The 16,103-nt window shown below is 43.3% G+C and overlaps 1 protein-coding gene across 1 annotated transcript; it reads left to right on the plus strand.

Moving 5' to 3' along the window:
- Window positions 1–10,764: 10,764 nt before the first annotated feature.
- ccn2a (cellular communication network factor 2a) lies at window positions 10,765–15,121 on the plus strand. The gene is made up of 5 exons (XM_079526047.1): window positions 10,765–11,139; window positions 11,580–11,796; window positions 12,066–12,317; window positions 12,587–12,798; window positions 13,097–15,121. The coding sequence occupies exons 1-5, from the start codon at window positions 11,077–11,079 to the stop codon at window positions 13,391–13,393; spliced, it is 1,041 nt and encodes a 346-aa protein (XP_079382173.1). The 5' UTR covers window positions 10,765–11,076; the 3' UTR covers window positions 13,394–15,121.
- The last annotated feature ends 982 nt before the right edge of the window (window positions 15,122–16,103 follow it).

Genomic DNA, 16,103 nt, shown 5'->3' on the forward strand with positions numbered 1-16,103 from the left:
AGGAGCGGATAATGAAAAGTGCCATCTGTTTTATAGCTGGTCTTGACTGCTGCCGTTATAGAAACACTGGGGATTACTGTAATGTTCTGAAGTCCTTGTGACTGACTTGCTTGTCAGTGAGGTTTTTAATGTACCCATTCACAGTTAATCACTTTTGAAAGCTGTTACAGTATGTGCAGCATGTGGAAAATCAACTTGAGTAGAGAGAGGAATCCAGACGTCAAAAACGCTCCGCTCACAAGGCCTAACATGAGCAGAATAATAATTTCATCTGTCGGGTGGAAACCTAAAAAATTGACACATATATGAGGACTTTTCAGGATTGTAGTAGAGCATTCATTTACGAGAAAATAAGATAAGAGGTTTTGCATCGCTTAATGATAGTAGAAAATGTCCTTTTGCACACCTACGGAGACATGATGCTTGATGGAGGTCAGAGTGACCGGTACGTATTCCCTATCAACACATTTTTGCCTATACTTCGTTGCCCAGGGTCCCCCCAGGGGTCTATACTTGGTCCCCTCTTTTTTTCCCTCCACACCGAATCGTTTTTTCCGAAAAAGAGATTATTGGCCTATTATGACATGCCTGCCCAGAATAGGGATAAGGGTTTGATTCCACATTGTCCTAAAAGGTGTTTTGGATCGTTCCATTTTGTCTGTCACATATGTTGTAAAATGCCATGATATGGAAAACACACAAACGAATAAACAAGAGAGCACGCATGATATTTTGGGTACAGTATACATTAAGAACGCTGTAACAAAAACATTCAATGTGAATTCAGAGTCAACACTGGGTCATGTGTAGAGAAATGGCATGCCCTCATAATGGGGAATGAATTATGACTAAAGGTTTATTTGTGTTCCTGTTTTCATGCGTGGCCGTGCACGGAAAAAGGTACGAGCGCGACTGCATCTTTGCTGAATAAGGACAGTGTGCATAAGCAACAAGGAAGCATAAGGTACACAGGGTGCTTCTGTGACATCATTGTCCAGCGTGACATCATCATCAGCCATGGGCTAATGGAAGTTTCTACGGCCAGGCGTTTTAAGATAACTGGAAAATTTCTAAACCCCCATGAGAGAAGGATGGATATAGACAGTGTTGTCACCGAAACCCAAGACTGAACCGAACATTCTCTCCGAGTACGTAACTAACCTGCCAGTTCAGCTACTTTTCACAATAACTTTTTTCATGGTTCTGAATAATTATGAGACCTGCACAGGTAATAAGGTCCGTCCGTATACCTGCCAGACTGCTGCCAGACTGGGTCAGATTTGAACAGTGTGACGCCCAGGGCCGGATTAACACTTCTGAGGGCCCCTGGGCAACACGCGCACATTTTTTGCTGTTTTGGAGCCGGTTTGGGGCAGTTTTATGCCGTTATATTGGCCTATTTCCGGTTGCCTAACACCCCCCCCCCCCCCCCCCCCAGAGTGACAGCCAATCTAGCGCATTGTTGCTGCTTTACACACAATTGCACTTTTCAGCTGCCCTTCTCACCAACAATAAAACACTAATCTTTTTAGACACCATTTATTACATTCGGATTAGCAGGGAAATTTTCTGTGGAGCTAAAAAAAAAAAAGAAAAACTTTTTTTGAGGGCCCCTGGGCACGTGTCCAAAGTGCCCATATGGTAGATCCGGCCCTGGTGACGCCTAACAGGCTAGAAGAGCATTTGTCCATATGTATGCATGTGCAGTATGTAGGTATGTATGTCCCCCAAATTGTGTCTCACTAACCACTAATTCCACAAAATTCCTTGTGCAGGCTGCCAGCAGGCCATGGAACTCAAATATTTTTCCAATCCGTCAACAACGGTTATGTCATTTTTATGAATTTATATAATCAAAATAAAATAAAGGTTACATAAGGAAATTAAAATATCTCCGAACGTTATCAATATGATGTCAGAGATGCACAGGGATCATGAGCCTGTGAAGTTTCATAGTATTAGCGGAAAGCATTCACATATTTTCTCTCACTTCCTCCAAGTGCGTTTTCACTGATATGGAAATTGCACCATGCACTTGAGCCAAAACCTAAATCTGCGGAAAAGAACACATTTTGGTCTACGACTTTATGGTTCAAACTTCAAAGGTTATGACCAAAGATGTGACCTTGACTTAGACCTGATGGTGGCACTACAGAGGTAGATATTGACCTTGTAATAATGTGTGTGTGGATATATATTTGAGGGTGCTGACTGTTGTCTCTAGAATCTGCCAATGGGATGTATGGGCTGCCATAGTCTGGCTGGGATAATGATAATAAAGCCTGATTCATGTACTTAGTTAGTCTCACATGCCGAAACTAACTGACCTAGCTACAAGCTAACAACACGTCACATCCATGACACATATTGTTAGCTTGTAGGTCAGCTATTTCCGACACGTGACACCATCATGCAATGGAGGATAAATTAGATTTAAGAAGGGTTTTTTCACCTTTGGTGCTTGGCCCCAATAATAAATGTATAATAAAATAATATCTTTGTTAATTTCTTTATTTATATAATATGTATTTGTATTGTAACACTCGCAGGCAGGTCTCACTAAAAAAGCGCTATGAATGAATGGTCCGACCCACGGATCTTGATTAGACGATCTGCTCTACCTCCTGAGCCACAGCCGCCCCGTGTAATATGCATTTAATTATTTCAGAACAATATGATAGCAGTTTATAAAAAGCTATATTTAAAATGCAACTGGTGCCAGAGAGTATAGGGTTGACTGTATAGCATCACCTCAGAATCACTATAGCCTGCACCCCTGATCTCAACCTAGAGTTAAATAATGTAATGATTATCTATCTGGGTCTATTGTGCAGACATATCTAGGGCTGCCACACACGGAGTAGGACTGCATGTTCCTTCTAAAGCCAAATCCCAAGTAGACATCCAGCTCTGCAATGGTGAGCCACAAACCTCACAGGACACCATGGACCCATCAGCCAGGGGCCGGCTGACACACAGCATAACCTGACTCTAACCCCAATAAGTCAGTTAACCAGCCATCATAAAAACTTCCAGGAAAGATGGATCTTAACCCAGACCCCGAAGGCCTGCCTGACCCCCTCACTGAACATTCTCCACGTGACTGAACATTCTAATGTACAATCACTCAGTTGAGCAGCCAGACATGCGGTTACTCAGTCAACAGATAGACCAACACAACCAACCGAACCTTCAATAATCCAACTACTTTCACAACTGATGTAACCTATACTGCAGTATACCTGACATGTTCGGGTCGCTAGTGACTTTAACCCTGGTGTCTATCTTAATTTGTAAATTGTATCACTAGGATAGGCAGAAGACATTGAAACTTTAAAAAATATATATTTTCAACTTGAAAATAGGACTTAAATGGGGTGCCCTGGTCCTTGTGGCTCACGTGCTAGAGATCATACCTTGCGCAGACCAAGGCGCTTTGCACATCCTTTCCTATCTCTCTTCTGCCATTTCCTTTCTCTCCTGTCACTGTCAAATACAGGCTTGAAAAAGCCCTGAAAATAGTCTTGATCCAAGGCTAACATGACCCTATTCCACATAGAGACAGCTTAACCCACTTAATCTCACTCATAGCCTGTTTAGTTTTCTTCTAAGAGTAGGGAAGCTGGAGGTACCTTCACTAAAAACGCCGGGACAACGCTCCACATGTCCCAAACTCTTCTCCCTTCTGGCTCCAAAACTATGGAATGCACTTCCCATCACAGTCAGAACTGCAGCCTCACTCCCAATCTTCCGCCGTAGTCTGAAAACCCACCTCTTCAGACTCCACCATGGCCCGTAGCACTTGCCCTAGCCTAGCCCCTTAGATAGCACATTATGTAGACTTAGATAGTATTTTAATCAGACTTATAGCTTGTTACGTAGACAGCTCTAGAATTGCACTTTATGTAGTCATAGCACTTTATAGTACACATGTATAATATATTATATAGTATAGTATGTATAGTTTACATAGATACTCCACTGTTACGTTCTTAGTCTAGGCATGATTCATGATAACTACTTTTTATATATGTGATGTCTTGATCCAAGGCTAACATGACCCTATTCCACATAGAGACAGCTTTACCCACTTAATCTCACTCATAGCCTGTTTAGTTTTCTTCTAAGAGTAGGGAAGCTGGAGGTACCTTCACTAAAAACGCCGGGACAACGCTCCACATGTCCCAAACTCTTCTCCCTTCTGGCTCCAAAACTATGGAATGCACTTCCCATCACAGTCAGAACTGCAGCCTCACTCCCAATCTTCCGCCGTAGTCTGAAAACCCACCTCTTCAGACTCCACCATGGCCCGTAGCACTTGCCCTAGCCTAGCCCCTTAGATAGCACATTATGTAGACTTAGATAGTATTTTAATCAGACTTATAGCTTGTTACGTAGACAGCTCTAGAATTGCACTTTATGTAGTCATAGCACTTTATAGTACACATGTATAATATATTATATAGTATAGTATGTATAGTTTACATAGATACTCCACTGTTACGTTCTTAGTCTAGGCATGATTCATGATAACTACTTTTTATATATGTGATGTATGCCATGCTTTTGTTATTGCTTAATGTAAATCGCTCTGGATTAAGAGCGTCTGCTAAATGCCTAAATTGTAAATTGTAAGTAGGTCAAATATTCAAAACCTTAATCCTGCACCAATGTTTGTTAAGCTACCACAACACTTACTTTCCAATGAGATTATTTTAAACACAGGGGCACCTCAGGTCTGTGTTTTATAACACGTGTCATTTTCTTTGCACACCAAAGAGATGATACTGCAGGGCAGAAATTGTAAGCTATTCAAATATGCTGATGACATGGCTTTAGTGGGTTGTTTATCTACGAAGGAACACGCATGGAAGACAAATTGAGTTCTAAATTTGACTTTTATTAAACTATATTATTAGGAAATTAAAGGGTTTGGGGACTGTGTGTCAGCCTGATAAAGAGTGTTCTTGTGTTTAATATCTGTGTCTGGTAGCGAAATGTATTATCATCACACAAAAACAAGCTGACCAGGACTGATAAAACAACCAGGAAAGAGATCAAACCCGCAAACAAACGCCATTGGATGGCCTTCACAACACAAGTTGTACATAGTGAAATATTGATTGATTGTTGTTGTTGTTGGGGTGTTTCTTGTCGCGTACATTTCGCACATGCTTGAAATTCCTCCGCTGCATTTACCCAACCTAAAAGTATCAGGAGCAGCGGCTGCCAGTAACATGCCGGCCCGCCCGGGGAGCAGTTAAGGGTTAAGTGTCTTGCTCGTCCGTCATTGGTGACACTATAACCACCCCCTCCATACATAGCAACGTCCCCTGTGTTCCTTTAATCATTTAAACCCCATACGTTGTTGAGCACCGGAGTCCCTCAGGGCTCTATCCAATGTCTTTTCTGTTTTACGTCTTCGCTCAACAAGCTCGCAGCCCGCTGTGACTCGTTGTGAGCTTGTCCATCCATCCATCTTCAACCGCTTATCCGTAGTCGTGTCGCGGGGGCAACAGCTCCACCAGAGAGCTCCAGACTTCCCTCTCCAGAGCAACATTAGTAACTTCCTCTTGGGGGATCCCGAGGCGTTCCAAGGCCAGTGAGCCCTCCAACTTTTTTCTGCGATGGTTTACGTCAGAATACGGACGCTGCTGGGGTTCATGTGGTTAATGATTTGTATCTGTGAGTGAGAGTGTACAATGCATTTGTACACACTCAGAGTTAATTTAAAACAGAGGGCTTTTATTAAGGGCTCCATTTTCGTCACCGCTAAACCCCTTATCCCTAAACTTCTTTGCTTTTTTTTTTTTTTACTATTTTGCTAAACATTTTTGAATAGTTATAATGGCCAGTCTACAAGCTTACAACGTGTCAATGTAGATTGGCTAGTTGAACTATTCAATTTTTTTCCCCCAAAATAGTAAAAAAAAGGCAAAGAAGTTTAGGGATAAGGGGTTTAGTGGTGACGAAAATGGAGCCCTTTAGTGTACTGAGTTTGAGTTGCTCCCTCCCTGTTCAGATAATAACAGATAATCAGAAAGATCTATAAGGGATCTCTCTTTCTCTCTCTCTCTCTCTCTCTAAGGCAATGAATCTCATGAACAAACTGCATGTTGTGTGCACTATTCTGCATCAAATGTATGCTATACACTACGTGTGTGTATGTTGCATTTATTGTACAATCATTGTGATGTGATGTGTTGTAGTGGTGGGGGTTTTTTTGCAACGTGAGCCCTATCCCTGTCCCCATTTCTTAATAGGCGGACATTCTGTGACAATTGGCAAACACTTGGGAACAGAAATATGACGAGCTTGTAGATTGGATATTTTCACAGAAGAGATTTGGTTGTAGACGAACAAATTAGGGTTCCAAGCCTATTCCAAGCGTACTAAACCAAATATATTCTAGTGTATTACCATCATTTCAATATTATGTAGGCCTATATTATGAGAAATAATTAAATAAACTGTCAAATACAAAATGTGGACAGGAATGACCTCCTAACAGTTGCTGACACCATGGAAGAACCCTGAAACATGCCCGATAACACCAAAGTCCACATAAAATTGCTTCCTAAGCTAGAATTCTTGTATTTATGCTGTGTGATCATCAGTCTACATTTCCACAACGAGCTGTTTCCTGCTGATATCGTGCAGCTGAAGTCCTGCCAAGGAGACTGTATTGACAGACAAAACTCACACACGCACTCTCACACACACACACACACACACACACACACACACACACACACACACACACACACACTTACAAGCGCAAACACACATACGCATGTACAGTACAAGCTCAAACACTCTTGCTGTCACTGTACTGACAGATAGAGTACTTCAGCAATGTACACACACACACACACACACACACACACACACACACACACACACACACACACACACACACACACACACACACACACACACACACACACACACACACACACACACACACACACACACACACACATACATATACACGCTCACTCAGGGTAGTGTGTTTCCTTTTTTTTTGGTGGGGGGGAGATATTTCCTACTGTATTTCAGACAGCAGACATAGAACATGTCCATATTAGGGGAAAGAGAAGACATCCTAATATGGGCGTGCTTCCTCTGTAGTAACAGTCTGCTGGCTTCTCTCGCGCATTCCATTTCCTTCAGCTCTACGTTTCTCTCTCTGGGAGTTTTTCATTTCTGATCCACTGGCGGGAGAAAGAGCAGGGGCAGCCTTTCATAAGAGTCTGGCCCCGTGAGCGTGCGTGCGTGTGATACTTTTTTTTCTCCAAAAAATACACAAACCTCCGTCTAGCCTCTTTCCTGCAATCCCCCCAGACTGGAGTTTGATGTAGTAAAATAAGCCTGACCAGGGACAGGGCACACCTGGCCTTTCAAGTTCATCACACAGACTAAACCTCATTAGGTGAGAAGCCCAGGGAACATGTAGCCTTTTGTTCCTGTGCTAATATCGGCTCTGCATATACCTGGCTGGGCCAGGCCGCCCTTCAAAGGAGTTTATGTACACAGTATTTCACTTTATAACCAATTGTGGGGGGGAACATTAGCCAAAAATAGCAGAATACAAGCTGGTCGATTAGGCGAGATTTGGTGTAGAAACTGTAGATGGAAAAATTCAAAACTTCAAAACACTTCTGGAGTCTACTCAGGCTTTTGTGCACCGATTACTTTTTCCCACTTTAAATGAAAAGATCACACCCATGTGAAGTGAGGGGCGCTTTACCAACCCTTATCATCTTACATCATCGTGATATCATAACATAGCATCATATGCCGATTTGTTCAGTGACAGACAAAACAAACATTAAACTCTGTTCATTGTTAATGGCATTTAATGTTTGTGTTAGTGACAAAACAAACATTAAACTCTGTCTATTGTCAATGGTGTTTTTAATGTTTGTCTAGACAAGACAAACATTAAACCTGTATATAGGAGGGGCTAGCGCCCCTCAAAAATACAATTAGACATCTCTTGTGAGGGCTGCTAGCCCCTCCTATGTCCAGCTTTGAGGGTGTGTGCACACACAAAAATGGAATGCCATTGACAATGAATGGCCAGCTTTGAGGGTTTGTGTAAACACAACCATTGAAGACGAAGATGAGGAAATCTCGTTCTGGCCAATTGTGATTGGCTGGAATGAGATGATCGATGAAGTACGATGATAAGAGTGCCCCTCACTTCACACGGGTGTGATTTATTTTTTTAATGAATAGCAAAGTGACTGTCCCCTCGTGTATTAATTTAGGTCAATATCAGTCACCAGAACCAGGGAGGGATGCGTGTTTTCATTGAGTCTAGCGTGGTTCACGTGGAGCCTGGCCTTCTATCGGAGTGGGACATGTCTGAACAAATCAATATCTCATATCTAAATAATGAATCAAGCAAACGTACAAAGTGTCTGCGGTGCACACAGACGTCTGAGTCGACGTGAACATGAGCCCAGAAAGTGTTTTAAAGTGAAACACCCCTTGGTGAAATGAACAGTCAGTTGTTTCTGTTGGACCCAACCTGTAGGCGTTGTCTCCTGTCGGGAGGACCTCGTATCTGAAAATAGGGCAAGGAATGCTATTCTAACCCAGGGGTTCTCAACCTGGGGGTCGCGACCCCTCGCGGGGCCGGCAAATTATTTTGTGGGGTCCCCAGCTTATTAAAAAAAGACAAAAAGAAAGGGCCCGGGCCGGCCTAGGGGTCCAGGCACCTATAGGCTGGTAATCTGCTTGACAGCGTGTCGCGGGTTCGAATCCTGATCCCGACGATCTTTGCTGCGTGGCTTCCCCCCCATCTCTCTCTGCCTTTCCTTTCAACCTATATATATCTATCAATAAAGGCAAAAAGCCCCAAGAATATCTTAAATTGTACATGCATAAACTTTCCTTAATGATTATGGTTTCAGTATTTATTTTTGATGTATTTTCTCTATTATTAAGGTTATTGTAGCGGTCAATTTGTATTGGGGGTGGGGAGGGGGGTCGGGGGTCGCGAGACATGGCCAACACATTTCCGTGGGTCCTCAGCTAAAAACGTTGAGAACCACTGTTCTAACCCGCTGTGAACCCTAGAACAGGGGCTGTTTTGGGGGAGGGCGAACATTCAGCGAAATATCTGATCTACACGATTTCAACACATTGTATTGTGAGCTATGTTTTCGTACAGATATTTAGTGCAGAGCAAAAACAGGAGGGGTCTCATATTGAGCTCTGGACGACTCCGACAACTTAAGTATAGGAAGGGGGTTGTAATGCTATATGTACAGTAAGAAAGCCGGTCAAGGATTGTTTTCTATTACGAGAATTTACGATATTTTAGGTTTCAGTAATATTTAGAAATACGAGTCAGCTTGATAAAGAGAATCATTGTGTTTAATCTCTGTCTGGTAGGGACATTTGATATGAATTAACAAACAAAAACAAAGATCTTGGAGTCAGTTTCGATAAAGGTTTTATGACATTTATTTTCATTTATATTTATTTTTCGTTTTTCTTCAATTACACCCACACAACCTGAACTTTAAACATTCAGTGGATTTTCTGCGGACTGGGGTTTTCTCTGTGTGTTCTGAAGTCTTTTGAGCTGCAATTAAAATAGTCAAAATCCCTCAACAGTGACATCTGCTGGCAAATTGTTATGTCATATATGGGATTTGTGGACTTTTACATCACAGTCCACAGGCAAATCAGAGCACTTGTTTTGAGCCAGAACCCCCCCCCCCCCCCCCTCCCCCAAACAAAAACAGAAAAATTACAAAAACTGATACGTCATTCATCAATAAGGTGGTACCATATCATCGCTGTTGGGCAGTAGACCTCTTACCTCCATATTCTAACTTTTTGTGTTTTTTATTTTTATTTATGCCCTACAAAACATGATCATATTACAGCGTCACACAAAAGCATCAAAAGTAGCAGATCTACAAACCTGAAACGTGACTTGAAGCGACAAATCCTGAAAAGCAGGTGTTTTGGAAATACTGTATGAGGTTTTCAGCCGACAGAGACGATATTATTATGTCATAAGGAATGACTGGCTGTAATATTCATAGCTACAGGTTATCTTTTTAGCTCAGCCACTGATCTCATTGCACAGGAATGCCACTACGTGTAGAACTGCAGTACAGTAGCCAGTTGAACTTAAAGGTGACCGGATGAATTTCATGTGTTGTCTGGCTCCTGGCCAAGAATGCTTTCCTAAAGTTCAGTTATTTACTGTTGGAAAAAAAGAAAAGAAAAGAGAAATAATAACAAAACAAAAAAGTAAACAAATCAGGGATAGAATTTTGTGTTTGTGTGCTCTTGAGGAATGGCGATACATGCCCCCACACCACATCAAGAAAACCATTACACCTGTTAATTTACATGTGTTCATTTATCCATTTGTAACTAGGGTAAACCAAATTTGGGTTACATTTTTAGTACACCCTCAGAGTTAGAATGTGTGCGTTATGAGAAAAGAATCTTTCTTGAATTAATATTTATAGATCCCGGCTGTCTGTTTGTGAAGTCAGTGATCTGGAATTCCCAGTGTGGGGTCCCATTACCAGACTCAACCTACCCTTCCAGATGAAAGCCTCTGTGAGCGGACAGAGAGAGAGAGAGAGTGTGTTGTTTGGCCATGCAGCGAAGCACAGCCTTCAGACGGCAGGAATGTGGGATGTCTGGAGCTGAGGGCAGGAAGCGAGGAAAGAATGCCAACTATGTTCATGTTTGTCTAGGGCCGACTCTCCATTCAGCCCCCAAGTGACGTACCACCTCATCCAGGGAGTATAAAGGGGGCAAAGCTCCCCAGTCAGAATTCAGTACAACTACAACTCCTCTACTGAAGCTAAACTCTAGCTTTGACCAAGAAACAAAGAAAGAAATAAGGAAAGACTACGACTAGAGCTACAGAGAAAAGCACTACGAAGACAAATTGACAACTAGATCAGCTTGATCAGAAACTAAACTAAACTCCACAAGGCTCGGCGCTCAAACGCTTGAGACTAAAGGAAGACTTTCCAAATCCAAGGAAGACTTTTGGAAGAAATCTGAAGACTCTTTTTTTTGTAAAAGAAAATGTCTGCTGGAATGAACAAAATGATTTTGCTGCCTTTCCTGTGCATCATGCTCTCCTACATGGTAAGCCCAAAGAAATATAGTGCTTTTTTGTGTCTAAGTCAGACAAACATGGGCAATGAAAAGGAATACCAGAAATCTAATTTAGTTGTCGGAGGAACAGAACTAAACAGAACGGAACTGTAAATGCATTTCATTGTGTTCTGTATTAATGCGGAGATTTAACTAAGCACGTGTCTACTACAGTATATGCATTTAATGCTGGGCTGCTCAAGTGGTGTGGTGTGTGTGTGTGTGTGTGTGTGTGTGTGTGTGTGTGTGTGTGTGTGTGTGTGTGTGTGTGTGTGTGTGTGTGTGTGTGTGTGTGTGTGTGTGTGTGTGTGTGTGTGTGTGTGTGTGTGTGTGTGTGTGTGTGTGTGTGTGTGTGTGTAACTACTGTACACTACTATGACACAACCCATGAACATTCCATCTAACTCTAAGTGTGTCTCTTCTCTATCCAGGCCTCGGCTCAGGAGTGCAGTGGCCAGTGTGTGTGTCCGGCCTCTCCTCCGCAGTGTCCCCTGGGGGTCAGCCTGGTGTTGGACAGCTGTGGCTGCTGCAGGGTGTGTGCCAAGCAGATGGGAGAGCTCTGCACTGAGAGGGACATCTGTGACCCGCACAGAGGCCTCTACTGTGACTTTGGCTCCCCCATTAACAGGCGGATTGGAGTTTGCACAGGTTAGTTCTGCTCGATAACGACCATTTTGCTCGAGCACGCATGCACAGTAATTTAACTCTGAGAACGTACAAATGGAACCAAACAGACTAGTAATGCTCCATTTAGGTTACACTTGTACAAAAGGATAAACTAACACAGAGGATTTTACTGTGTCTGCTGAATTGGTTTACTCAAGGGATTACAGTACGGTACATTGCATGTTTGCACACTGTACAGTATGGACTGTATGGACCGAATCATGACTTCATCCCCCCTTTTTCCTCCACAGCTAAAGACGGTGCCACGTGCGTCTTCGGAGGCATGGTGTACAAGAGTGGTGAGAGCTTTCAGAGCAGCTGCAAGTACCAGTGCACCTGCATGGACGGAGCCGTAGGCTGCGTGCCCCTCTGCTCCATGGACGTCAGGCTGCCCAGCCCCGACTGCCCCATGCCGAGACGAGTCAAAGTCCCAGGGAAGTGCTGCGAGGAGTGGGTGTGTGACTCCCCGTATCAACACAGCTTCATTGGCTCTGCCTTGGCTGGTGAGTCTTAGCTTATATGCTGTTGTTGGTCTTTATGTCATGGTGAATGTGAAAAGGTGAATTGGATAATTCACTGATGAATTAGCTAATTCCCATTGAGGAATTGACAAATTCCCTGTGTTTTTTTCCCCCTTCACATTCACCATAGTAGACACTATTCTCTTTTGACGATGATGATGATTACTATCATAATTGTCATTATTTGTACATTGTTTTGGCATAGTAAGAGCAGTTCTAATTGCCTGTTTCTCCTCCCATGGTGTTTGCAGCTTACAGAGAGGAAGAGACCTATGGCCCGGACCCATCTATGATGAGAGAGAACTGTCTGGTTCAGACTACTGAGTGGAGCGCCTGCTCCAAGACCTGTGGGCTGGGGATCTCCACCAGGGTGACCAACGACAACCGAGACTGCCGCCTGGAGAAGCAGAGTCGTCTCTGTATGGTCCGACCCTGTGAATCACACCTGGAGCAGAGTATCAGGGTGAGTCAACGTCTTAAAGCTTCACACACAAGGGACAATAGGCGGAAACTATAGGCAAACATTCAGTGAAATAGCCAATCCACAAGTTCGTAATGCATCGCAACGCAAACGTGAGCTTGTCGATCGGCTATTTTCACTATACCTAAACAGTATACTGTTTTAATTAGGTGTTAAGCTAATAAAAAAATGATCCACCGATCAGAAGTTTGAATAACAACAACAACACTACGCCTCTAAACCACAGACAAGTGCTGTTGCTTACGTTTGTGTCCCCCTTCTCGCTCGTTCGCCCCAACAGAAAGGAAAGAAGTGCATCCGCACCCCCCGGCTGTCCAAGCCCATGAAGTTCGAGATCTCCGGCTGCACCACCACCAAGTCCTACAGGCCCAAGTTCTGTGGCGTGTGCCTGGACGGCCGCTGCTGCACCCCTCACAGGACCACCACCCTGCCCATGGAGTTCAAGTGCCCCGACGGGCAGGTCATGAAGAAGCACATGATGTTCATCAAGTCCTGCGCCTGCCACCACAACTGCCCTGGTGAGAACGACATCTTCGAGTCCATGTACTACAAGAAGATGATGGGAGATATGGCGTGAGCGTCACCCGCGAAAAACGTGCACCTCCTCCCGAACCCTCCGTCCACGAGAGCTCTTGACTTGAATCACAACAGAACTCCATCTCATTTTGCAGCTCAGTAATGACTTTTTTTGTTTTGTTTTTTATTTTATTTTTCTCATTGTACACGTACACGTTCCAGAAGTCCAGACACTTGTCTATGTGTCGGTGTGTTTGAATGGCCGGTGCGACCGGCCCCTGTTATAGAGTCCAGACAAAGGGCTGCCTGGCAGCTCCAAGTGAATCCTGCACTATAACTTCTATTTTATTTTTTGGGGACAAACCTGCTGTCGGGTTGTCTACCCCCCCACCCCCCATCCTTTAAACCACTTAAACCCTATATAGTTAGTTGACTGGGGTCCCCCCCAAGGCTCAATACTAGATCTTCTATCTAGTACACCAAAAAAAAAGGTTTTAGGGTTCAAGTGGTTAATGTCCTGTTGTCTGTCTGTGTGTGTCTATGTCCCTGTTAAACCTGTCCATTCTCCTTTTTTTAAATGATCTCACCCCATTTTAATAACCCTGACCTCTCAAAATGAGGGAGCTGACTAATGCCTGATTTATACTTAAGTTGCATATATACTGATGTTGCGTTCTGTAAATAGCAGATATGCAAGCTCACATCACGTCTCGTGACGCGTTGTGAGCTTGTAGATCTGCCATTTACTGAGCACGACAACGGCACGCCAATAAGTATAACTGAGGCCTAACCCCCCGCCCACAAAATAAATAAAATAAAGACCAGACCTGCACACTGTATTCAGCTGCAGAGGGAATGTGGCGGTCCACAGCCAGGCCAGTGTTCCCCTGTTCAAACAGGTCTGAATGTGTCCTGTGTATGCGTGTGTGTGTGTGTGCGTGCGTGTGCATGTGTGCGTGTGTGTGTGTGACTGTGTGTGTGTGTCTGTCTGTCTGTCTTTATTAGCACAGGCCTGAATGTTGGCCTTGTCCTCCATGTCTATGTTGTTTTCTCCATTCGCAGTGTGAAAAGAAGGTCAGGGTTTCCGCCCAGGGAGAGGTGAAGTGAGAGGGCTGTGTGTGTGTGTGTGTGTGTGTGTGTGTGTGTGTGTGTGTGTGTGTGTGTGTGTGTGTGTGTGTGTGTGTGTGTGTGTGTGTGTGTGTGTGTGTGTGTGTGTGTGTGTGTGTGTGTGTGTGTGTGTGTGTGTGTGTGTGTGTGTGTGTGTGTGCACGTGTGCGTGTGCGTGTGCGCGCGTGTGTGTGCTGGGTGTGTAGGATACACCTGATTTCTTTTAAGACCGAAAATGGCCAATCTACAAGCTCACCACGCTGGTAGATCGGCTCTTTTCAGCGTGCGACTTGAGTATTCATTACAGAGACATGGTGGGCATGCTTTGCCACGGCACTGAGAGTAGGAAGAAAAACAGATTAAAAAATATATATATGTAACTGATGTTGACTTTTATTCAGGTCAGAAAGAGGAAGACAGACGAGAAAAAAAAGACTGGAAGAATTGTAATTTCATTCCTTTTTCTATTGTTGATGTTGTAAATGTTTGTGTATATTTGTACAGCTTTTAAGTTAATTTAAAAGGCCAAAATGTCCTATTTCGTTCTCTGCTTCGAAATGTATCGATAGTGTATTTTTTGTTGACAGTATTTTGTAATATTTTATTGAGAAGTGTGACCAAAATGTTACATGTTTTTTTTGTAGCTGAAAATTAAATGTTATATATTTTTTATACAAATCAACTGGTGTTCTTGGCTGTCCATTCCTTTACACAGATATGAGCATACATTACATACAGTCAATAGTCACTTTATTTTGTACACTTACCCTCATTAGCAAGGTGTTCTCACATTTCACCTGCCTGCCTGGTAGTTTTCTGCCTATTACACCATTAGTTAACTTTATTGCGACTTCACAGCAAACCATCTAGAACAAATTCTAATCCATTTCCAGAAGGGCTGGCACCGCCATGTCAAGCACTAACAATCATAACATGTTAAACAAAAGTGACTTTAGATCAGCAATCTAGACATTTCTAATGTTGAGTGGAACAGTAACTGAACCTTTCCACCCAGTCTGCTTGTGCAAGTGCTGATTTATATGTAAATCCAAAGGGTTTGGTTTTGTGCAGCTGCTGGCATAGTGATACCGGACACAAAAATAGTTCCATGTGACAGAGAGTTCCAAGTTGAACGAAAGTTGCACTATATGGTAGAACTATGTCAACAATACAAATTATGGCCTGGTAAATCATGGCTCAGTGGTCCAGGCACCTTGGCTGGTAATCCAGTCTGGCAGTGTGCCGCGGGTTCGACTCCCGATCCCGACGGCCTTTACTGCATGTCTTCCCCCCCATCTCTCTCCCCATTTCCTGTCAGCCTACTGTCTGTCCCTCCATAAAATATATAAAATAAAGGCGAAAGCCACAAAAAAAACATAAAAGAAAAACAATACAAATTATGCTAGTTTTGTGGATGAATTTATTTTGAATGCGTGGCCCCCAGACCCCCACAAAATGACCGAAACTACTTAATATTCACCAAAACAAGACCATAACTCCCACCACGGGGCTCAGGAAATCAATTAATACCTTTGCAACCACTATATTAATGGCAGTACGTATTTCCTACTCCTACAGCTTTAAGTCCAAAAATCTGAACTAAACCCCAGGGGTCTGTACTGGGTCCCCTGACTCCCCTCCACCAAATCTGATAGCTCAGCGAC

The sequence above is a fragment of the Electrona antarctica genome (genome assembly GCF_951216825.1).
Source record: "Electrona antarctica genome assembly, chromosome: 17".
NCBI classification, from domain to species: Eukaryota; Metazoa; Chordata; class Actinopteri; order Myctophiformes; family Myctophidae; genus Electrona; species Electrona antarctica.

Excerpts from the sequence above, each read along its gene's own strand:
- ccn2a (XM_079526047.1), top strand. The coding sequence starts at position 11,077 with ATGTCTGCTGGAATGAACAAAATGATTTTGCTGCCTTTCCTGTGCATC. Across the intron at positions 11,140-11,579 it reads GCATCATGCTCTCCTACATG|GCCTCGGCTCAGGAGTGCAG; the intron begins GTAAGCCCAAAG and ends TTCTCTATCCAG. Across the intron at positions 11,797-12,065 it reads GCGGATTGGAGTTTGCACAG|CTAAAGACGGTGCCACGTGC; the intron begins GTTAGTTCTGCT and ends TTTCCTCCACAG.